We start from the raw sequence: 24,255 nt of genomic DNA, 5'->3' as shown, positions 1-24,255 counted from the left end.
TCTGCCAGGACATACTTCCACAGATGAACTTGTGTCCCCACTCACTCTTCTTTAAGGTGTCTGTTAAAATGTACCTTATTTGCAGCTCTTGCCTGAATTACCAATAAAAGGTAACATCCCCTAACCACTCTCTCCTTTCTATATGTTTTCCTTTCATCATAGTATCTGTCACCATCACACATTATATTATTATTTTTACTTGATTATATTCTTTCTCCATCATTAGATTAGGGACTTCAGTCTTTCAGCATTTTTTTCTCTGGAAAGTTCTTGGAAAATGGTCTATATTCCAAATATATTCTTCAAATACATGCAAGATATTTAGTAAAACAGTAGTATAAATTATGCTTGAGGAACAAGTTGCCAGTGGGAAAGGAATTCCTAATGAGAAATAGCACTAGTGATGCCCTAATGAAAACCAGACCATACATAAAATACTGAAATTAATTTCTTGATTCTAAAATATATTTCTACATATGGCATTTGTGGTAGGTTACTAACACTTGCTTGTATGAAAATTAGTCATTTATTTTTTCTATTTCTGGTAGTCACCTCCTGCACATGGAACCAGGGAATGATATATGTTTTTCAGAATTCTTTCTTCTGGGACTTTCAGAGGAACCAGAATTACAGCCCCTCATATTGTACTTTTCCTCACTGTGTACCTGATCACTGGGTTTGGAAACCTGCTCATCACCCTGGCTTCCATCTTTGACTCCCACATCCACATACCCACGTACTTCTTCCTCTCCAACCTGTCCTTTTTGGACATCTGTTTTACCTCTACCACCATACCAAAGATGCTGCTGAACATGCAGACCCAGAGAAAAGGCATAACCTATGAAGGCTGAATCACCCAGATGTATTTTTACATTTTCTTTGCAGGATTAGATGACTTTTTCCTGAATGTAAAGGCCTACGACTACTTTGTGGCCATCTGCCACCCCCTGAACTACATGGTGATTATGAACTCCAGCTCTGTACACAGCTGTTCTGGTGTCCTGTTTCATGAGTACCATTTATTCTTTGTTACAAAGCTTAATGGTGTTACAATTGTTCTTCTGCAGAGACTTAGAAATTCCCCAATTTTTCTTTGAACACAATCAGATGTTCCAAATTGCCTGTTCTGACGCCTTTCTCAATAACATGGTGATGTGTGTTGCAGCTGCGCTGCTGGCTGGTGGGCCCTTGCTGGCAGCCTTTCCTCATACTCAGTTTCCTTCACATGTGGACTCTCATCAGCTCAGGGGAAGTAGAAAGCATTTTCCACCTGTGCATCTCACCTCTCAGTTGTCTCCTTGTTTCATTGTACGAGCCTAGGAGTGTACCTCAGGTCTGATGCTACCCACAGCTCACAATCAAGTGCCACAGCCTCAGTGATGTACACTGTTGTCACTCCATGGCAAACCCCTTCATCTATGGTCTGAGAAATGAAGATATAAGGAGGGCTCTGAAATCATTCTTTGGGATGGAAGCTATAAAAGAAATAATTGTCCTTGTCTGAAGAAGTGCCCTTGATTGCAGGGTTAAAAGCTTTGGAGCCAGAAATTGATTTTCTTTGATCAGATGGTGAAAGTAAAACTTGCTCTTCCTATTTTTTCCATGAGTGTCCATTTCTTTGATTAAACTTCTTTATAAAATTTAAGTAATTCACTTTATTAAACTTTTGTTCAATTTGATATATAGATAGTTTTCCCATGGTAAGATCCTCCACCATTTTGGCGAGTTGCTCAGTTTCTGGGTCTCTCCCACGTATACATGTTATAAAACTTATTTAATTTTCTCCTTTTATTCTGTCTCATGTGAATTTAATTTGTTGCCCAGCCAGAAGGACCCAGAGGGTAGAGGAAGTGTCTTCCCCCCCTACATTATTCAAATTGTGGTCCACAGACCAGGACCCACGGCATCAACACCACCTGGGAGCTTGTAAGAAATACAGAGCTTTTGGGCCCACTGGAAACATGATGAATTTGCATTTGAATTATAAACTTTATTGGTTTGTATGCACGTAATTTGGAGAAGTGATGGTCTAGAATAGGTTTTCTCACCTTCTCACTGTTGACATTTGGTCCTATATAAATATTTGTACTGGATATCGTCCTGTGGATTAGAAGAGTTGAGCAGTTTCCCTTCAGATATTGTTAAATATCCCCAGGGGCAAAATCATCTGATTGAGAACCACTGTGCCAGAGTTTGAGAACTGGAAGCAACCTGACGGAATTCCAATCAGGGTTCCACCCAGTACTCTGTTTATAAATGTGACATTGTGATTTATAATCAGAAATATATATATTTGGTCTTCATCCTATTTCTGGAATAGAGCTCCTAAAGTTCTTGGAATCTCCTTAGTGGTGAGAGCCATAACAGTGTCTTTTGTTATGTTAGTGAGGTGATCTTTGGACTGCACATAAAGATAGAGGCTGGTTGCCAGAAGAACCACCATGTGGTTAGAGGGTTAAAATTTAAGTTCCATCCCCTAATCTCCTGGGATGAGGGAGGGGCTAGAGATTAAATTCAATCACCAATGGCCAATGATTTAATCAATCATGCCTGTGTGATAAAACTTTCATGAAAACCCATGAGGAAGGTGTAGGTGAGGAAGATAATTCCTCTACCCTCTGGGTCCTTCTGGCTGGTCTAAGAATTAAATTAACATGAGACAGAATAACAGGAGAAAAACAGGAGAAAAATCAAAGTTTAATAACATGTGTATCTGGGAGAAACCCAGGAAAGCTGAGTAACTCACAGAATGGCCAAAGCTGCCACCATTAAATACCATTTTCAGCTAAAGACAAAGCAGGATGTTGGGGGTGGGGGAGTCAGTTATGGGAGATTACCAGAAAAGCACAGTAAACAAGAGTAAGGTGATTATGCAGATTTAAGTCCTTGTCTTCTTTTGATAAGAGTTTCTAGAGATAAGGTTATTCCTCTCTTTCCGGTACAGAGAGGGAGACACCTTTACAAATGGAGATTTCCCTTACAAATGTAAATGCCTCTTACAGAGGGTAACTTCTATTTGGTTTTCAGAGCTTCTCTCATGTCTGCAGTTTCTTAAAAGTAATCAGCCCCCAGCCTCATGGCCTGGTGGTTAAGTTTAGCACGCTACACTTTGGTGGCCCAGGTTCATGGGTTCAGATCCTGGATGTGAACCTACACCACTTGTAAAGTAGAGGAAGATTGGCACATATGTTAGCTCAGGGCTAATCTTTCTCAGCAAAAAAAAAAAAAGTAACCAGCCCCAAATAATCTTCATGCCAAGGAGACACATCTTGAGGTGGCAAATTATGCTCCCCTACAAAGGTGTTCAGAGACCTTCCAGATTGGTGAGCACATGGGGGTTTAGTCGAGGGGTGCACTAGAAAGGGCATGGAAGCCCCACATCCTTTCCTCGTGCCTTGCTGTATGCATCTCTTCCATCAGGCTGTTCCTGAGTTATATCCTGTTATAATAATCTGGTAATCTAGTAAGTAAAATGTTTCTCTGAGATCTGTGAGCCACTCTAACAAATTAATTGAGTTCAAGGAGGGGTCAAGGGAACCTTTGAATTATAGCCAATTGGTCAGGAGCACAGGTAACAACCTGGACTTGAGATTGGCATCTGAAGTTGGGAGCAGTCTGTGGGACTGAGCTCTTATCCTATGGAATCTCAAACTATCTCCAGGTGGACAGTGTCAGAACTGAGTTGAATTATAGAACACCCAGCTGGTGTTGGAGAATTGGTTGGCTCTTTGGGGAATATCCACACACATCGGAAATGGGTTGAATCTGTCCAGGTATTTTTGAGTTTCCTGTACCTAGATGTCCATATCTCTTCCCAGATTTGGGATTTTCAGCTATCATTTCTTTAAATAAATTTTCTGCCTGTTTCTCTTTCTCTTCTCCTTCTGGGACTTCCATAATGCAATTATTGTTTTTCTTATTGGTAACCCACAACTCACACAGGTTTTCTTTACTCTCATTATCATTTTTTTTCCTCTGACAGGATAATTTCAAGAGATTTGCCTTCAAGTTCAAAGATTCTTTATTCTGATTGATCAAGCTGGTTGTTGAAGCTCTCTATTCTATTTTTAAAATTTCAATTGTTGTATTCTTCAGCTCCTTAATTTCTGTTTGGGTTTTATCATGATTTCTAACTCTTTGTTCAATTCCCTGACTCAGGACCCAGGATAAGGGGCAGAGAGCAGCAACAGCACACTCCTGATGATGGAGAGTCAAAGCCATAACTTAGGACCCAGAAGTGGGGCACAGAGTTGCAGCAGATCGTGCTGGTGAGAGGGTCAAAGCTCTGACTCAGGACCCAGGGGGGAAGGCACAGAGCAGGATCAACACTGGTGATGGTGGGTTAAACCCCTGACTTAAAGCCCAGGGCAGAGGGCAGTGCAGCAGCACCTCTGGTCCTCGTAGATGGAGAAGCACTGTGGGTCCTGATGCTGGACAGTGGGTTGCAGCAGTGACTTGGGCCTCAGGCAGAGGTCTCACCAAAGTGACAGTTTCAGCCTTGGGCAGGAGATACAGCAGTGGGATCTGTGGGCAACTCCTTGAGCTGGGCTCAGTTTTGGCAAAGACTGTGGGGGTCTTTGGTCTCAAAAACTGCAGATGACCAAGGCAGTGATGAGGACTACTGGGGTCTTCTTGTTCTCCTTTTATTCATGGGTTAACATCTCACTATGGGGAACTCTTTTGAAACCAAACTTCTCTGGACTAAAAGATGTGACGTAGGAAAAATGCTTCCTACACTTTCCTCTGTGGCCATCTTTGGTTTTTTGACTCTTCACAGTTTCTGCTGCCTCTTTTATTGTAGTTCAGAGCTTTGAAAAGAAAAAAATATTTAGGAATAAATTTAACCAAGAAAGTGAAATATCTGTACACTGAATAGTTTAAGATGTGCATGAAATAAATTGAAGACACAAATAAATGAAGCAACGTCATATGCTTATGGATCAGAAGAATTAATTTTGTTAAAACATCCATGTTTCTCAAAGACATCTATAGATTCAACACAAATCTCTATCAAAATTGCAATGGCACTTTTCACAGAAATAAAAAATCAATTCTATATTTTATATGGAATCATTAAAAACTTGAACAGCCAAAGAAATCCTGAGAATTAAGAACAAAGATGGAGACATGACACTTTCTTATTTCAAACTATATTACAAAGCTGTAGTAATCAAAACCATGTGGTAGTGGCATACAAGCAGACACATAGACTAATGGAACAGAATTAGGAGCCCATGAAGAATCCCCTGCATTTATGGTCAATTAATATTTGATGAGGGAGCCTAGAATACTCAATGAGGAAATGATAGTCTCTTTAATAATGGTGCAGGGAAAACTGGATATTCACTTGCAAAAGAATTAAATAGTTCCCCTAACTTACACCACTTACAAAATAAACTTGAAATGGATTAATGACTTAAATGTAAGACCTGAAACAGTAAAACACCTAGAAAACTACACAAGGAAATAGCCTCTTGCCATTGGTCTTGGCAATGATTTTTTGGATATGATACCAAAAGCACAGGCAACAAAGGGAAAAATAAACAAGAGAGACTATCTCATGCCAGAAAGCTTCTGCACAGTAAAAAAGCCTTCAACAATATAAAAATGCAACCTAAAGAATGGGAGAAAATATATGGACACCATATAACTGATTAGTGGTTACCATCCAAAATACATAAGGAACTCATACAAGTCAATGACCAAAAAAAAAAAAGAAAGAAAAAAATCAGGGGCTGGTCCCATGGCCGAGTGGTTAAGTTCGCGTGCTCCGCTGCAGGTGGCCCAGTGTTTCGTTGGTTCGAATCCTGGGTGCAGACATGGCACTGCTCATCAAACCACGCTGAGGCAGCGTCCCACATGCCACAACTAGAAGGACCCACAACGAAGAATATACAACTATGTACCGGGGGCTTTGGGGAGAAAAAGGAAAAAAATAAAATCTTTTAAAAAAATCAATAATCTGAATGAAAATGGGCAGAGGACTTAGAAATTTTCTGAAAGAAGATAAACAAATAACCAACAGATATGGGAAAAGGTGTTCAACCTCACTTCTCATCAGGGAGATGCAAATCAAGACCACAACGAGATACCTCTCACACCTGTTAGGAATTCAGTTATCAAAATGTCAAAAGATCGGGCCAGCCCTGTGGCCTGGTGGTTATGTTCGATGTGCTCTGCTTCGGTGGCCCAGGTTTACGTGTTTGGGTCCCTGGTGTGGACCTAGCACCACACAGCAGTCATGCTATGGTGGCAACCCACAGACAAAATAGAAGAAGACTGGCACAGATATTAGCTCAGGGACAATCTTCCTCAGCAAAAATCAAAAGCAAACAAACAAACAAAAGACAAAAGGTAAATCCTGTGAAGATGTGTAGAAAAGAGAACACTGGTACACTGTTGATAGGAATGCAAATTTGTACAGCCACTATGGAAGACAGTATGGAATATCCTCAAAAAATCAAAGATAGAGCTGCATATAATCCAGCAATCTCACTTCTGGATATACATGCAAAGGAAAGAAAATCACTATCTCGAAGAAATATCTGCTCCCACTCCATGTTCATTGCAACATTATTTACAATGGCCAAGACATGGAAACAGCCTAAGTCTCCACCATCAAGTGGACAAAGAAAATGGGATATATATATATAAAAGATTATTATCTTATCACATATATATAAGATTATTCAGCAATAAAGAAGAAGAAACTCATTTCTTTTGCAACAACATGGGTAGACTTTGAGGGCATTATAATAAATAAGTCAGAGAGAGAAAGACAAAACTTTATGATCTCTTTTATATGTGGTGTCTAAAAATGCCAAACTCATAGAACCAAAGAGTAAATAGATGGTCACCTACGACAGCGGCCTGAGGGGAATGTGGACATGTTGGTCAAAGGGTACAAACTTCCAGTTATAAAATGTGTAAGTTCTGTAGATCTAATGTGAAGCACAGTGACTATAGTTAACAATACTGTGTTATATACTTGAAAATTGCTAAGCAAGTATATCTTAAATGTTCTCAGTACAAAAAAATGTAATTATATAAACTGCTGGATATATTAATTAATCTTATTGGGGTAATAATTATGCAATATATGTGTATATCAAACTGTAATGTGTACTTTAAAATTATAAAATGTTGGGGACTGGCTCCGTGGCCGAGTGGTTAAGTTCACGCACTCCACTGCGGCGGCCCAGGGTTCAGATCCTGGGCACGGACATGGCACTGCTCGTCAGGCCACGTTGTCCCACATCCCACAACTAGAAGGACATGCAACTAAGATATACAACTGTGTACAGGGGGGGTTTGGGGAGATAAAGCAGAAGAAAAAAAAAAGATTGGCAACAGTTGTTAGCCCAGGTGCCAATCCTTAAAAAAAAAAATCATAAAATGTTATATGTCAATTACATCTCAGTAAAGCTGGGGAAATTTTATTTGTAGTCTAAAAGGCAGTGGGTGGGCAGGTACACCTACCTGTGAGAATGGAGAAGTGAATAAATTATCGTGAAAAATAAATTAAATTCTATATAGGGCAGACAGGCACACAAATATTTAACACTTTTTTTGGACAACAAACATTTATTAATTTTATGCTATAGACTTGCAACAGGAAGATACAAAGAGTTGGTGGAATAATTTGATTCACCAAGAAACAGCTGCTTTTCAGATATTCCCAAGTGGAACATAGCAACATAATAAAGCATCTTGAAGAGTCTAAAATTCTTACTGTGGCCGTTTGAAGCCTGTAGGGGGGCTCAAGGATGATGCCCCTGAGTACAACAGGGCATAGAATGGTGGCCTCTCAAGCACTCTTCTCTGTGGGCGGGGCCCTGGAAGAAGATCCCCCTTCAAGACCACAACTCGCTGTCTCCCAGGAGTAGGGCAAATGCTGGGCTCACTTCCTGTCCCTAGAGATTCTTTGGCGTCACAATGAGCTTAGTAAACACAGAACTGGGACATAGTCACAATGACAGCTGTAGATTGAGCATCTGCTGTGGGCCAGGTAATTTCCTATTAGTTCTAAATTATTACCAGCTTTGCACACTAAATCCATAGCATAGGTGGAATTCCCTATTTATAGATAAGGAATCAAAGGCCTAAGGAGTCATTTCCTGTTATGAGGTAAATACTCAAGGATCACATGTAAACTCGAGCGTGCAGAAGTTGGGCTACTGAGTCCATCATTTGACGACCTAAGGTGAGACCTGAGCTGGGTGGAGGAGTCTTGGTGGAGAAGGCCTCATAATACCTACATCTCACTCTGACACTGGACCACAGCCCTGACACTCAAAGAAAAGTCCACAGACCGGGATCTGCAGCATCCACCTAAGAGCGAGTTGCAGATTCAGACTCTCTGGGCCCGTCTTACACCTGCAGATTCAGAATCTGCTCATGAAGATGATCCCCAAGTGACTCCTGCACACACTGATGCTGGAGAAGTTCTGGTCTAGAACTTTCCCTCCTCCCACTGTTGACATCTGTGCTGGATAATTATTTTTGATGGGCTGTCCTGTGCATAGTAGCATGTGTAGCAGCATCCCTGGCCTCAACCCACTAGGAGGCAGTAGCACCTCCCACGTTGGTTGTGACAACCAAAAATTTCTTCAGACATTGCTACATGTTCCCTGGAGGCAAAATCGCCCCATATGAGACCCACGGACATCAAGTATGAGAAGTGGAAATATCTTGAGGGAGTTCCAATCAAAGCTTATCCTCTACTCAGTTCATAACTTTGGACAGATCACATAATCCTACTGAGTCCCATTTCTGCAGATGTAAACTGAGGTTCATGAAAGTACTGATCACATACAATGGACTTTTGTAAAAATTAAACCAGACAATCCATATAAGATTCTGAGCTCAGTTCATGGTGTATAAAAATATCTAAATATGTTTTAAAATCTACAAACATTTTTAAAGAGAAGAAATAAATGAGAACTCTTAAGTAGAGTTACAAGCATGGATCTTCTAGTTGATTTGTCACAAGCTTCATGAAGCCAAGGATTATAGTTCCTGTGGTTTTGTAGCAAAGAAACACGCCTCTCTCCGTGGTTGAAGAGGGGAATACCAATTTTCTGGAAATATCAGGAGATGTTCCTGCCACAAGTCAATACTTGGGAGGTCCGTGGGACTTAGTCAAGACAGGGTCCTCACTTGCAAAATTGGAAAAAATGTTAACTCAAAGTTAGCGTAAGGTGAAAGGAGGTTAAAACTCTGGAAGACAGTTGAGTTCATCAGAAGGAGTAATGCCAATGCATTCACCTCATTTCTCACCTGGTCTTCTGGGAACAGAGTATCAGCAGAAAAATTTTCTTTCTTTCCAGACCAGTCTCAAGGGGAAATGATGTGCTCAGAGGTGGGAGCAACAACGGAAACAGCACCTAATGAGCAGACATAGAGGGTGGTAGATATCTCCTCTGCTGCAGTCCTTCAGGGTGGGCACCTGGAGCTGAGCAGGACATGGTTGTTACTTTTGGATTCCTAAGTCCAGCGAGGGGACCAATGCTTCATTCCCAATGCTGTCCAGAAGGGGACAGAGCTTCAGTCTCCATCATCACCCATCCAGGGAGGAATTTGGGCTTCCACATGGACACTTTCCTCTCAGAGACTCTATCCAGGTGAGACTGAGAACCCAGTAGGTTCTTCAGGAGCGGTTCAGGGAAAATGGAAGTGGAGAACTTTTACCTGAGCTCACCTGAGAGCTTGACCAGGCTAGCCCAGAGTGGAGAGATTGTTGTGTTCATTTGTCAAATAGTCTAATCAATTTACTTAATGTATTAAAAAGAGAAGTGTCTGTCGGACTCATTAACACAAGGGTCATTTTTGACAAATAAGGAATGGGGATGGAAGTCTACTTGGGTAAGACTGAGGAAGGAATTGGAGGCATAAAGTGGCTCTAATACAGTTAGAACATATCCAGGGTGTTTTGCAGGTAAGGGGAGTAAGAAAATACGGTATTAGGTGTGGAGGTGTGTGCAGTGAACTGAAGGCATTTTTTTTAACTTTTTAAGATGGGATGCATTTGAGCACATTCTGTATTTATTAGAAAGAGCTGTGGAGTTAGATAACACCTTGCAACAGTAGTTCTTGAGTCATACGTTTCATAGTGTCATCTCTCATGTTGGGTGTTCACATGAAAAAATCATATTTAACATGAAAAAAGGATTTGTTAATGACTCTACTTTGCTATACTTCACTACCTGGAGGTGGGGAAGCAATGGGGACATTTGCCAGGTAGAATAAAACATTGGCCAAATCTCATCACCAGTGATATCCATTCATTTAGTAACAGGAGGAAACTATGCTGAGCTTTCTACATATATCAACCGAATTTGTTTACCACCATGGGAGGATGGACACCAGTATCCCTGCTATTTGAGCGAGCATGTTAACATCTAGAATGGAACTGTTGTCCCTCCAAGTTCAAACAGCTAAAATGTGGTAAATCTGAAGTTCAAAACTCAGTTTTCTGATTCAAAAGTTTTACATGTAAAATCATTCAGAGAAGTGTTTTATGACAGGGTCCTTTCTCTTTTAGGTACATTGTTTTTTGCTGCTTTATTTGTTATTCTCGGCATCAAGGGGCTATAACTGGGGCTGAAATGCTGCCTGACCCCAGGAAGCTTTCTCGTCATCACAATCTCTCAGGGACTACCTGAGCTTACCAGGTCTTATTTTTCTCCATGTATCCCTTTCTTTCCTCTCTCTATTTTCTGAATGGCTTTTTAAATTTTCTTTTAATATAGAGCACAAAATGGTCATATTAAAGTGGAGCTCCATGTTGACATGTCCATGGGAAGCTTACAGACTTGAATTTGGGTACTATTTCTACATTTTTAGGGTGTCAACAAAAATAATTCATAGTCAATCTATAAATGAAAATTTGGGAGAGTTTATCCTGAGCTAAAATCTGAGAACCATGGCCTGGGGCCTTTCTTCCCGAAGGAAGAAAGGGCACCAAAGAAGTAGGGGTACACAGGGTGGTTATACACCCCCAAAGAGGATGCTTTACATATGATCGAAATGTCCCTCCCACAATAGTCACAAGATTGCCCTGTCAGCACAGCGCTTGATGGACACAGCAGGTAGTGGGTCTGCTCTCTCAGCGGGCACAGTAGGAAGCAAGTCTGTTGTCTGGAGCTGGGTGGTCACAGGTGAGTGCAGCAATCAGTTCCTAGCCTAAGGAAAGATGCTTAATCCTTAAGGAAATGCCAACGTTGGGAGGGGGAGGGAAGTTGCACCTTTATCTCAAGGGCCTTTGTTCTTGCCATAGGGAAAGTCTAAAGCAGATACACAATGCATGCTCAATGGCCTTGGTCAGGCCCTTTTGGAAAAACAAGGTCAGGCCAAATTCGGTTTACACAAAATGGCTTCCTCATATACTCCAATATATCCTATTACTTGCCATTTCTATTTGTCAAGGGTAATTTGATGTTGGCAACTTGCCTTATATCATTCCCTTCCTAATTATTGTGGCTGGAAGTGAGAAGAGTCAGGGAGTAACACGGCCGCATTAGGCCATAGTGTGCTGTGTGTGAGTGTGTGTGTGTACTTTGTGGGGGTGTGAGCAGTTCTCTGGACAGTGATACCTAAGCTTGTGACCCTTAAAAGACAGATACCACAATGTCAACTAGCAGATGGAGATAAAGAGGAGATCCACTTCTATCAATAGGATTCCTTTGAAACAAAATTACAAATGTACAACATGTGATCGAGGGACTCCCTGTGTCCTGAAGTTTCAGCTCCAGCAGGGAGACCACCTTGTTTCTCAATGTTCTCTGACACCACCTCTCATTCTCTCCGTCTTGCCCATTCCCCTCAACACTCTGGCTTCCTTTTGAGCCTTGAATATCTGAAACAAGTGCCATCCTTGGGGCCTTTGCACTGACTCTTTTCTCAACAGGGCACAGGCTGCCCCCAGATAACCTAGTGTCTCTTGCTCTGTCTACCAGGACTCTGGTCAAATTTTACCTTGTTTTGCAGGTCTTCCTGAACTCCCAATAAAATATAGCATCTTCATTCATCCTATTTTATACCTGCTTTTTTTTTTTATAGCACCCGTCATTATCTGACGTGATGTATATATATATTTTTTCTAGTTTATGTTCTTTCTTCATCATTGGATTTTAGGTAGTTTTGTTTCTTAGCATTCTATAATCTTACCTGGAAGATTGTCAGTAGTCAACATAAATTCCTCAAATACATGAAAGAATTTTACATTAAAGCTGTAGAATATGTGACCTCTTGGGGTAAAGGCTGAGCATGGGACAGGAATTCCTAATCACATGTATCCGGGGAGATCCCTTAAAGGCAATCTGATCAACACAAACATATGTGTAGAAATTTATCCTGTTATTTTTTTCTTTCCTAGTTGTGACCACCACCACATGGAAGCAGGAAATGACACACAAATTTCAGAATTTCTCCTTCTGGGATTATCAAAGGAAGCAGAACTGAAGCCTCTCATATTTGGGCTTTTCCTCTCCATGTACCTGATCACTGTGTTTGGAAATTTGCTCATAATCTTGGCTGTCAGCTCAGACTCCCACCTCCACACACCCATGTACTTCTTCCTCTCCAACCTGTCCTTTGTGGACATCTGTTTCACCTCCACCACCATCCCAAAGATGCTAGTGAACATCCAGACGCAGAGCAAAGCTATAACCTATGAAGGCTGCATCACCCAGATGTATTTTTTCATGCTGTTTGTAGTGTTGGACACCTTCCTTCTGACAGTGATGGCCTATGACCGCCTCGTGGCCATCTGCTACCCCCTGCACTACCCAGTCACCATGAGCCCAGTTCTCTGTGCACTGCTGCTTCTGGTGTCCTGGATCATGAGTGCCCTGAATTACCTGTTACAGAGTTTAATGCTGTTATGGCTTTCTTTCTGTACAGACTTGGAAATCCCCCACTTTTTCTGTGAAATCAAACAAGTGGTCCAACTTGGCTGTTCTGACACCATTCTCAACGACACAGTGATGTGTTTTTCAGCAGTGCTGCTGGGTGGTGGTTCCCTGGCTGGTATCCTTTACTCATACTGTAAGATAGTTTCCTCCATATGTGGAATTTCATCAGCTCAGGGGAAGTATAAAGCATTTTCCACCTGTGCTTCTCACCTCTCCATTGTCTCCTTATTTTATTGTATAAGCTTAGGCGTGTACCTCAGCTCTGCTGCTACCCACAGCTCACACTCCAGTGCAACAGCCTCAGTGATGTACACTGTGCTCACCCCCATGCTGAACCCCTTCATCTACAGTCTGAGGAACAAAGAGATAAAGAAGGCTCTGAAAAGATTCTTTGGGATGGCAGCTGCAAAAGGGTTAATTGTCCTGGGGCTGAAGAATCTTATGTAATTGCAGGGCTCAAAGCATTAGAGCCAGAAAATTGCTATTCTTTGATTAGATTGTGGAAATAGCACTTGTTCCTTCTATCTATTGCCTGATATTTCCATTTCTTTGATTTCAGCTTCCCTATACAATTTAAGTAAGTCGCTTGATTAAGCTTTCTGCTTTGTCTGATATATGGACAGTTTTCCATTTCTCTACTTCCCTAATTTCTCCAAGTTTTTCCCAAACTTTGATGAAAAATATTTGCAAATGTCCATTTCTTTTGTGGGACAAATTAGATTTCTTTTTTTTTTTTTTTTTTTTATTTCAAACGAGATGATTTTTATTTTATTTTATTTTTTTTTTATTTTTTTATTTATTTATTTATTTATTTTTTTTATTAATGTTATGATAGATTACAACCTTGTGAGATTTCAGTTGTACATTTTTGTTAGTCATGTTGTGGGTACACCACTTCCCCCTCCGTACCCTCCCCCCACCCCCCCTTTTCCCTGGTAACCACCGATCAGATCTCCTTATCAATATGCTAATTTCCACCTATGAGTGGAGTCATATAGAGTTCGTCTTTCTCTGACTGACTTATTTCGCTTAACATAATGCCCTCGAGGTCCATCCACATTGTTGTGAATGGGCCAATTTCGTCTTTTTTTATGGCTGAGTAGTATTCCATTGTGTATATATACCACATCTTCTTTATCCAATCATCAGTTTCTGGGCATGTAGGCTGGTTCCACGTCTTGGCTATTGTAAATAATGCTGCGATGAACATAGGGGTGCAACGGACTCTTGAGATATCTGATATCAGGTTCTTAGGATAGATACCCAGTAATGGGATGGCTGGGTCATAGGGTATTTCTATTTTTAACTTTTTGAGAAATCTCCATACTGTTTTCCATAGTGGCTGTACCAGTTTGCATTCCCACCAACAGTGTATGAGGGTTCCTCTTTCTCCACAACCTCTCCAACATTTGTCGTTCTTGGTTTTGGATGTTTTTGCCAATCTAACGGGGGTAAGGTGATATCTTAGTGTAGTTTTGATTTGCATTTCCCTGATGATTAGCGATGATGAACATCTTTTCATGTGTCTATTGGCCATATTCATATCTTCTTTTGAGAAATGTCTGTTCATGTCCTCTGCCCATTTTTTGATCGGGTTGTTTGTTTTTTTGTTGTTAAGCAGTGTGAGTTCTTTGTATATTATGGAGATTAACCCTTTGTCGGATAAGTGGCTTGTAAATATTTTTTCCCAATTAGTGAGCTGTTTTTTTGTTTCAATCCTGTTTTCCCTTGCCTTGAAGAAGCTCTTTAGTCTGATGAAGTCCCATTTGTTTATTCTTTCTATTGTTTCCCTCAACTGAGGAGTTACAGTGTCCGAAAAGATTCTTTTGAAACTGATGTCAAAGAGTGTACTGCCTATATTCTCTTCCAAAAGACTTATTGTCTCAGGCCTAATCTTTAGGTCTTTGATCCATTTTGAGTTTATTTTGGTGTGTGGTGAAAAAGAATGGTCAATTTTCAATCTTTTGCATGTGGCTGTCCAGTTTTCCCAGCACCATTTGTTGAAGAGACTTTCTTTTCTCCATTGTAGGCCCTCTGCTCCTTTGTCGAAGATTAGCTGTCCATAGATGTGTGGTTTTATCTCTGGGCTTTCAATTCTGTTCCATTGATCTGTGGACCTGTTTTTGTACCAGTACCATGCTGTTTTGATCACTGTAGCTTTGTAGTATGTTTTGAAATCGGGGATTGTGATTCCGCCGGCTTTGTTTTTCTTGCTCAGGATTGCTTTAGCAATTCGCGGTCTTTTGTTGCCCCATATGAATTTTAGGATTGTTTGTTCAATTTCTGTGAAGAATGTTCTTGGGATTCTGATTGGGATAGCATTGAACCTGTATATTGCTTTAGGTAGTATGGACATTTTAACTATGTTTATTCTTCCAATCCATGTGCAAGGAATGTTTTCCATCTCTTTATGTCATCGCCTATTTCTTTCAAGAAAGTCTTGTAGTTTTCATTGTATAGATCCTTCACTTCCTTGGTTAAGTTTATCCCAAGGTATTTTATTCTTTTCGTTGCGATTGTGAATGGGATAGAGTTCTTGAGTTCTTTTTCTGTTAGTTTATTGTTAGTGTATAGAAATGCTACTGATTTATGCACGTTAATTTTATACCCTGCTACTTTGCTGTAGTTGTTGATTATTTCTAATAGTTTTTCTGTGGATTCTTTGGGGTTTTCTATGTATAAGATCATGTCGTCTGCAAACAACGAGAGTTTTACTTCTTCGTTACCTATTTGGATTCCTTTTATTTCTTTTTCCTGCCGAATTGCTCTGGCCAGCACCTCCAGAACTATGTTGAATAGGAGTGGTGAAAGTGGGCACCCTTGTCTTGTTCCTGTCCTCAGAGGGATGGCTTTCAGCTTTTGTCCATTGAGTATGATGTTGGCTGTGGGTCTATCATATATGGCCTTTATTATGTTGAGGTACTTTCCTTCTATACCCATTTTACTGAGGGTTTTTATCATAAATGGGTGTTGGATCTTGTCGAATGCTTTCTCTGCATCTATTGAGATGATCATGTGGTTTTTGGTTTTCATTTTGTTGATGTAGTGTATCACGTTGATTGACTTGCGGATGTTGAACCATCCCTGTGTCCCTGGTATAAATCCCACTTGATCATGGTGTATAATCTTTTTGATGTATTGCTGTAATCGGTTAGCCAAAATTTTGTTGAGGATTTTTGCATCTATGTTCATCAGTGATATCGGCCTGTAGTTCTCCTTCTTTGTGTTGTCCTTGTCAGGTTTGGGGATCAGAGTGATGTTGGCTTCATAGAATGTGTTAGGGAGTTCTCCATCTTTCTCAATTTTCTGGAACAGTTTGAGGAGAATAGGTATTAAGTCTTCTTTGAATGTTTGGTAGAATTCTCCAGAGAAGCCGTCTGGTCCTGGACTCTTATTTTTGGGGAGGTTTTTGATTACCGTTTCTATTTCCTTACTTGTGATTGGTCTATTCAGATTCTCCATTTCTTCCTGATTCAGTTTGGGGAGATTGTAGGAGTCTAGGAATTTGTCCATTTCTTCCAGGTTGTTCAATTTGTTGGCATATAGTTTTTCATAGTATTCTCTTATGATCTCTTGTATTTCATTGGTATCTGTTGTGATTTCTCCTCTGTCATTCCTGATTTTATTAATTTGCGATTTCTCTCTTCTTTTCTTGGTGAGTCTGGCTAGGGGTTTGTCAATTTTGTTAATTCTTTCGAAGAACCAACTCTTTGTTTCATTGATCCTTTCTATTGTCTTTTTTGTTTCAATATCGTTTATTTCTGCTCTTATTTTTATTATTTCCCTCCTTCTACTGACTCTGGGCCTTGTTTGTTCTTCTTTTTCTAGTTCTGTTAGGTGTCGTTTGAGGTTGCTTACGTGAGCTTTTTCTTGTTTAGTGAGGTGAGCCTGTATTGCGATGAATTTCCCTCTTAGGACTGCTTTTGCTGCATCCCAAATGATTTGGTATGTCGTGTTCTCATTTTCATTTGTCTCCAGATAATATTTGATTTCTTCTTTAATTTCTTCAATGATCCATTGTTTGTTGAGAAGCGTGTTGTTTAGTCTCCACATTTTTGCACCTTTCTCTGCTTTTTTCTTGTAGTTGATTTCTAGTTTAATAGCGTTATGATCAGAAAAGATGCTTGATATTATTTCAACTCTCTTGTATTTATTGATGTTTGCTTTGGTTCCCAAAATATGGTCAATCCTTGAGAATGTTCCATGTGCACTTGAGAAGAATGTGTAACCTGCTGTTTTTGGATGAAGTGTTCTATATATATCTATTAAGTCCATCTGGTCTAATTTTTCATTTAATTCTATTATTTCCTTGTTGATTTTCTGTCTGGATGTTCTATCCATTGGTGTTAATGGTGTGTTGAGGTCCCCTACTATTATTGTATTGTTGTTGATGTCTTCTTTTAGTTCTATTAAGAGTTGCTTTACAAATTTTGGTGCTCCTGTGTTGGGTGCGTATATATTTATAAGTGTTATATCTTCTTGGTGGAGAGTCCCTTTTATCATTATATACTGTCCCTCTTTGTCTTTCTTTATCTGTTTTGCTTTGAAATCTACCTTGTCTGATATTAGTATAGCGACACCTGCTTTCTTTTGTTCATTATTAGCTTGGAGTATTGTTCTCCATCCCTTCACTCTGAGTCTGTGTTTGTCTTTGGGGCTGAGGTGTGTTTCCTGGAGGCAGCATATTGTTGGATCTTGTTCTTTGATCCATCCTGCCACTCTGTGTCTTTTGATTGGGGAGTTCAATCCATTTACATTTAGAGTGATTATTGAGACGTGGGGACCTACCACTACCATTTTGTGTCTTGTTTTCCGGTTTTCTTCAGTTTCCTTTGTTTCTCGTCCCATGGTTTAATCTGTTCTGATGTAGAGCTGCTACTCTCTGTTGTTGTCCTTCTACATATCTCCTCTGCTCTTGGTTTTGTAGCCCCTTTCCTTTTTTGGATTTTTCAGGAATGAGGGTTTTCCTGAGGATTTCCTGAAGAGGAGGTTTTGTGGCAATGAACTCCCTTAATTTTTGTTTATCTGGGAAAGTTTTTATTTCTCCATCGTATTTGAAGGATATTTTCGCTGGGTAGAGAATTCTCGGCTGTAGGTTTTTGTCCTTCAGATTTTTGAATATATCATTCCACTCTCTTCTAGCCTGTAAAGTTTCTGCTGAGAAATCTGCTGATAGCCTGATGGGGGTTCCTTTGTAGGTTAGTTTCTTTTGCCTGGCTGTCCTTAATATTTTCTCCTTGTCGTTGACTTTTGCTAGCTTCACTACTATATGCCGTGGAGTTGGTCTTCTTGCATTGATAAAGTTTGGAGATCTATTGGCTTCTGTCACCTGAAGATCCATCTCCCTCACCAGATTTGGGAAGTTCTCAGCCATTATTTCTTTGAATAGGTTTTCTGCCCCTTTCTCCTTCTCTTCTCCCTCTGGTATACCTATAATCCTTACGTTGCATCTCCTAATTGTGTCTGATAATTCTCGGAGAGTTTCTTCATTTCTTTTAAGTCTTGCTTCTCTCTCCTCCTCTGCCTGCAACAATTCTATATTGCCATCTTCCAAATTGCTAATTCTTTCCTCCATATTATCGGCCCTACTGTTCAGAGCATCTAGATTTTTCTTAATCTCCTCTATTGTGTTCTTCATTTCCAATATTTCTGTTTGGTTCTTCTTTATCGTATCAAACTCTTTTGTGACATAGCTCCTGAACTCGTTGAGTTGTCGGTCAGAATTCTCTCTTAACTCAGTGAGTATTTTAATGATGGCTGTTTTGAAGTCATCATCATTTAGGTTATATATCTCATTTTCTTTGGGATTGTTTTCTGTGTATTTGTTACTTTCTTTCTGTTCTGGAGATTTAATGTATTTTTTCATATTGCTTGATGATGTTGATTTGTGCCTCCGCATGGAGATAGAGTTTAGTTGCTCCTTTCACTTGTTTCAGCTGCTGCGGTGGGGGGAGCAGCTGTTTATACTTCACCAACCAGGAACCCTGTCCGTAGTTGCTAACTGGGCCTGGGCCCCTCTTCGTAGCCACAGTGGCCCTTTGGATTCCCTCCTCTGCCGTGGGGGCCGTCACGGGGGGCTTCAGGCTGCAGGGGCCTACTGTTGTTGCCCACCTAGATGCGCTCTCTCCTTGGGGTCTGCAACGGTGTTATGGGCTTTTCCAGCGGCCAGGGGTGGGATCACTTATATTTGTCGCTCCGTTGCTGTCGGCACCCACCAAATCTCACTTGTCCTCTATGGGTCGCAGGAGAGCTATTGGCATCTTCTACAGTCTGTGGTTAGTACACCTAGCTATGCTGCTTTTGCCCTGGGGTCTTCCAGCCTTGTGGCTGGCGGCTGGGTGCCTTCTACTGGTGCTGTGCAGAGGCTTTCCCTAAGGCTTCTGTGAGCCTGTAGGGTTTCCCCCTAGGCTACTAAGCTGGGTCTCTGGAACTCTCTCCAGCCCCAGTCCTCTCCGAGATCTCCGGCAATCCCTAGTCCCACGGGGCGGGCAACAGCAGCTGGGGGACGCCCCGCCCTCTGGGCTTCTGTCCGAGCCTCTGCCGGGAGCCCTGAATGCTGGGCGTGGCCCCTCTGCTAATGGCAGACAGAGAGTTTTGTCTGCTGCCTGGCGGAGCTCCGGCGCTTCCCCTCCGGGTCGCCGGACCCGCCTTTGAAAGTTCCCCCGCCCCGGTCCTCTCCGAGATCTCCGGCAATCCCTTGTCCCGCGGGGCGGGCAACGGCAGCTGGGGGTCGCCCCGCCCTCTGGGCTTCTCTCCGGGCCTCTGCTGGGAGCCCTGAGTGCTCAGCGTGGCCCCTCTGCTACCGGCAGACAGAGAGTTTTGTCTGCTGCCTGGCGGAGCTCCGGCGCTTCCCCACCGGGTCGCCGGATGCGCCTTTGAAAGTTCCCCCGCCCCGGTCCTCTCCGAGATCTCCGGCAATCCCTAGTCCCCCGGGGCGGGCAATGGCAGCTGGGGGTCGCCCCGCCCTCTGGGCTTCTCTCCGGGCCTCTGCCGGGAGCCCTGAGTGCTCAGCGTGGCCCCTCTGCTACTGGCAGACAGAGAGTTTTGTCTGCTGCCTGGCGGAGCTCCGGCGCTTCCCCACTGGGTCGCCGGATGCGCCTTTGAAAGTTCCCCCGCCCCGGTCCTCTCCGAGATCTCCGGCAATCCCTAGTCCCCCGGGGCGGGCAACGGCAGCTGGGGGTCGCCCCGCCCTCTGGGCTTCTCTCCGGGCCTCTGCCGGGAGCCCTGAGTGCTCAGCGTGGCCCCTCTGCTACTGGCAGACAGAGAGTTTTGTCTGCTGCCTGGCGGAGCTCCGGCGCTTCCCCACCGGGTCGCCGGATGCGCCTTTGAAAGTTCCCCCGCCCCGGTCCTCTCCGAGATCTCCAGCAATCCCTAGTCCCCCGGGGCGGGCGTCTCTCTGGGACCCTCCGGGCGCCCCGAGCACCAGGCTGGGTCTCCCCGCCAATGGCGGGGAGAGACTCTCCCCGCGGGCTCAGGTGTGCAACTCCAAAGTTTCCCTCTGCGTTTAGGAGTAATTGCAGGGGGTTTAAGTAGGGTTCTGGTCACCTGTTTCCACCGTCGCTCCTCTGTTGTGTTCTCGCTCCTGCCCTAGATGTGTGTGGATCCTCTGGGGGCGTCCGTTGGAAGAAAGCCGCTTGCGGGTACTAGGCTGCCCGTTGGGGTCGGAGAGTTTTCACCTATTTCCACATCCTCCCGGAGGAAAGTCCGTCCGCCTTCCGATGTATAGTCGCGTGGGTGTCTCAGACGTCCTGAGATGCTGTCTGGATATCCTTTGTCAAGCGATAAGTGTCCAAATAATTGTAGACTCGAAGGGCGAGAGACAAAGAGGACTACTCACGGCGCCATCTTGGAATCCACCCAAATTAGATTTCTTAAAAATATTTTTTTCTGGGGGCCGGCCCCCTGGTCGAGTGGTTAAGTTTTCACACTCCACTGTGGTGGCCCAGGGTTTCGCCAGTTCCAATCCTGGGCGTGGACATGGCACTGCTCGTCAGGCCACGTTGAGGCAGCATCCCACATGCCACAACTAGAAGGACCTGCAACTAAGATATACAACTATGTATGGGGGGATTTGGGGAGATAAAGCAGAAAGAAAAAGAAAGAAGATTGGCAACAGTTTGTTAGCTCAGTTGCCAATCTTAAAAAAATTTTTTTTTTTTCTGAAATGTCAGCTATCTTCCTAAGTCCTTTATCAGTAGATTTTTCTGAAAGAATGGTCACAAATTGTATTACTCACATGGAAAAAACTACTCTTGTCAACTAAAGCCATTATATAATTTTATTGCAGAGTAAAATCTGAAATCAAAGTTTCCACTTTGGGTCCATCATTCTTCTCTACATCACAACTCTATTCTTCCCGATAATTTCAAATTTAAGACACCATTGAGGTTTATAATTGGTCTCATAGTGTTATTTTCTTATTCAGCCTGGTGCCCCGATGTCTACCTGTCACTGACAAAAACTGATTATCAAATACATATCTCCCAATGGCGTCTCTATTGAAAGACAGATTTGAATAAATAGATTGGCTTGATATGGTCTTAGCATCAGAGATGACCTTAAATATGGGGAAGCAAAATTTTAAACCACACATTTTGTTAACCACAGAAAATTTTTCCAGTTGCCATACATCTACTCATGGAAGTATGGAATATTGGTGTCCACATGTGAGTGGGTTTATGCATTGGAGTGAATGTTTGGTTGGTATATTTTATGTTTTTTACTGATTCATTTCTTTTTTTGCTTCAAAAATTTCAGTGGTGCCTACAATTATGACTCCCCTATTGCTCTAAAATATCTCCCCTTTTCTAAATTTTGTCATAACCACTAAAAAGGCGTGAATAAGCACCATTAAAGTCATCCTTACTTATCTCCTCCATGCTCAGGAATGTTCAATCTTATGACCAAAGGATAGTTCACAAGAGAGCTTGAATACCTGCCCTGTCATGTGATTTAGGGTCACCAATTTTTCTGCACAAACATACATGTCCTTTCAACCTGTCCAACTTATCTGGAACCCCAGTATAGCCATTTGTTAATACGGTTACCTGAAATAAACGTGAATAACAATAATCATGAATGCTGCCTCCGATATCAGCACAAATGCCAAAGTAAAAAGCAACAGATTATGACAACTTCTCTCATTGCTGTTCGCTTTGTTGATTGTATCAGTTAGATATTGCTGCTTAACAAGCTGTTTTAAATCAAATTGTTTATTGCAATGCCTTTATTATTAAGTGGAATTACATTGTGGCAAGTTGTTCTGATCATTGTTCAGGTGTTCGTGAGTCTGTGGTCAGCTGTGGGTTTCTATATTGTGTTTCTGTAGCTCATCCATGATGCCGTGTGAGGCTGTAGTAAAAATTCTATCTTGAACCAATTTATATCGGTTTACTCTCTATATGTAGGTTAATCTAGTTAACAAAGGTGAATTGCCTAGTTTAATCCACTGCTTTTATATCCATATATGACACTTTGCTTTCTACCCAGTTAGAAGGTATATCTCCCCTCTGCCCTGTTCGTGTGCCTCAGCTCCCTGTGCTCTAGATCCTACCTGGAGATGTGCATCATTAGATTTTTTCTAATTAATTTATTGGAGTAAAATTTCATGTAATATATTGCACATATTAAAATGTAAAATTTGCTAAATTAAGGAAGATGTAAAAAATTAAGAAGACACAGCATGGATTTATTTATATCTAATTTAAGAAAATGCACAAAACCTTTAATTGCTTCCTTATGTAAATGTTAAAAATCAAATCTCCCTGAGCCTCAGTTTCCTTATTTCTGACAGTAACATGGGATAATAAACCTAATTCAGATGGATATTGTGAGAAATTAATGAAATGTGTGGAAACACTTTGTTGAGTCCAAGAACAAGTTCACGGGCAAGGAATTGTGTAAGTATATGTATATTTATATATAATTTTATTTCAAATAAACATGCTTGCACACATGTATACACACAGAGACTCATTCATAATCCCATCTGTAACACTGAAAGGAAATTTGAGAGATAATTGGAGAGGATGGAAATGAAAAGAATGAATGGTTGAACTATAATAAAAATAATGTAGAAATTAAGACACAAGGATTTAAAGTAGAATAGGTGACCTTAATTTTTTGTTTTCTAACATCCCTAACACTTAGGTTGTTTCCTTATCTTGACTGTTGTAAAAAATGATAATGACTTTATTTTCTTCAAAATAATACCCAGAAGTGGAATCGCTGGATCATATGGTAGTTCTGTTTTAATTTTCTGAGGTATCTCTGTACTGTTTTCAATAGTGGTTGTGCCAATTTACATTCCCACCAACAGTGCACAAGGGTTCCCTTTTCTCCACATCCTCTCCAACACTTATCTCTTGTCTTTTGGATGATAGTCATTCTAACAGGCCTGAGGTTATATTTCATTGTGGTTTTGAATTGCATCTCCCTGTTAACTAGTGAGTTTGAGCACCTTTTTATGTACCTGTTGGCCTTTTGTATGTCTTTTTGGAAAAGCGTCTATTCAGATCCTCTGCCTATTTTTAAAACAGAATTGTTTGGATTTTTTCTATTGAGTTGTATTCCCTCTGCATTTGGGATATTAACTTTTAATCTGATATATGGTTTGCAAATACTGTTACCCATTCTGTAGGCTGGCTTTCCGTTGCATTGATGGTTTCCTTTTCTGTTCAGAACCCTTTAGTTTGATGTAGTCTCACTTGTTTACTTTTGCATTTGTTGCCTTTGCTTCTGGTGTAAAATGAAAAGAAAACATCGCCAAGACTGATGTCAAAGGGCTCACCTTCTATGTTTTCTTCTAGGAGTTACATGTATTCAGGTTTTACTTTCCAGTCTTTAATCCATTTTGAGTTCATTTTGTGTATAGTGTAAGACAGTGGTTTAGTTTCATTCTTTTCCATGTAACTGTCTGGTTTTTCCAACACTATTTATTGAAGAGACTGTCCTTTCTGCATTACATATTCTTGGCTCCTTTGTCATGAATTAATTGACCACTTATGCATGGGTTTATTTCTGGTCTTTCTATTCAGTTTCATTGATCTATGTGCATGTTTTTATGCTGATTCTATACTGTTTTGATTACTATAACTTTGTAACATAGCTTGAAATCAGGGAGTGTGATGCCTCCAGCTTTATTCTTGTTTCTGGAAATTGCTTTGACTATTTGGAGTCTTTTGTGGTTCCATACAATTTTAGAATTTTTTGCTCTATTTGTGCAATAAATGCCCTTGGACTTTTTAGAAAGATTGCTTTTAAAGTGCTTTGAGTTGTATGGACATGTTAACGATACGAATTCTGTCATTTGTGAGCACAGAATGTCTTTCCATTTATTTCT

At 41.3% G+C, this 24,255-nt stretch overlaps 1 protein-coding gene and 1 pseudogene across 1 annotated transcript; both read left to right on the top strand.

Annotated features, from left to right (window-relative positions):
* OR7A229P (olfactory receptor family 7 subfamily A member 229, pseudogene) lies at positions 562 to 1,504 on the top strand (annotated as a pseudogene).
* OR7A188 (olfactory receptor family 7 subfamily A member 188) lies at positions 7,964 to 13,361 on the top strand. Its single transcript, XM_070245872.1, has 2 exons — positions 7,964 to 9,623; positions 12,377 to 13,361. The coding sequence occupies exons 1-2, from the start codon at positions 9,466 to 9,468 to the stop codon at positions 13,359 to 13,361; spliced, it is 1,143 nt and encodes a 380-aa protein (XP_070101973.1). The 5' UTR covers positions 7,964 to 9,465.
* The last annotated feature ends 10,894 nt before the right edge of the window (positions 13,362 to 24,255 follow it).

This window comes from Equus caballus, chromosome 21 (assembly GCF_041296265.1).
Source record: "Equus caballus isolate H_3958 breed thoroughbred chromosome 21, TB-T2T, whole genome shotgun sequence".
Classification (NCBI taxonomy): Eukaryota; Metazoa; Chordata; class Mammalia; order Perissodactyla; family Equidae; genus Equus; species Equus caballus.
The sequence above is the reverse complement of the archived record's forward strand: the minus strand, read 5'-3'. Positions and strand labels throughout refer to the sequence as shown.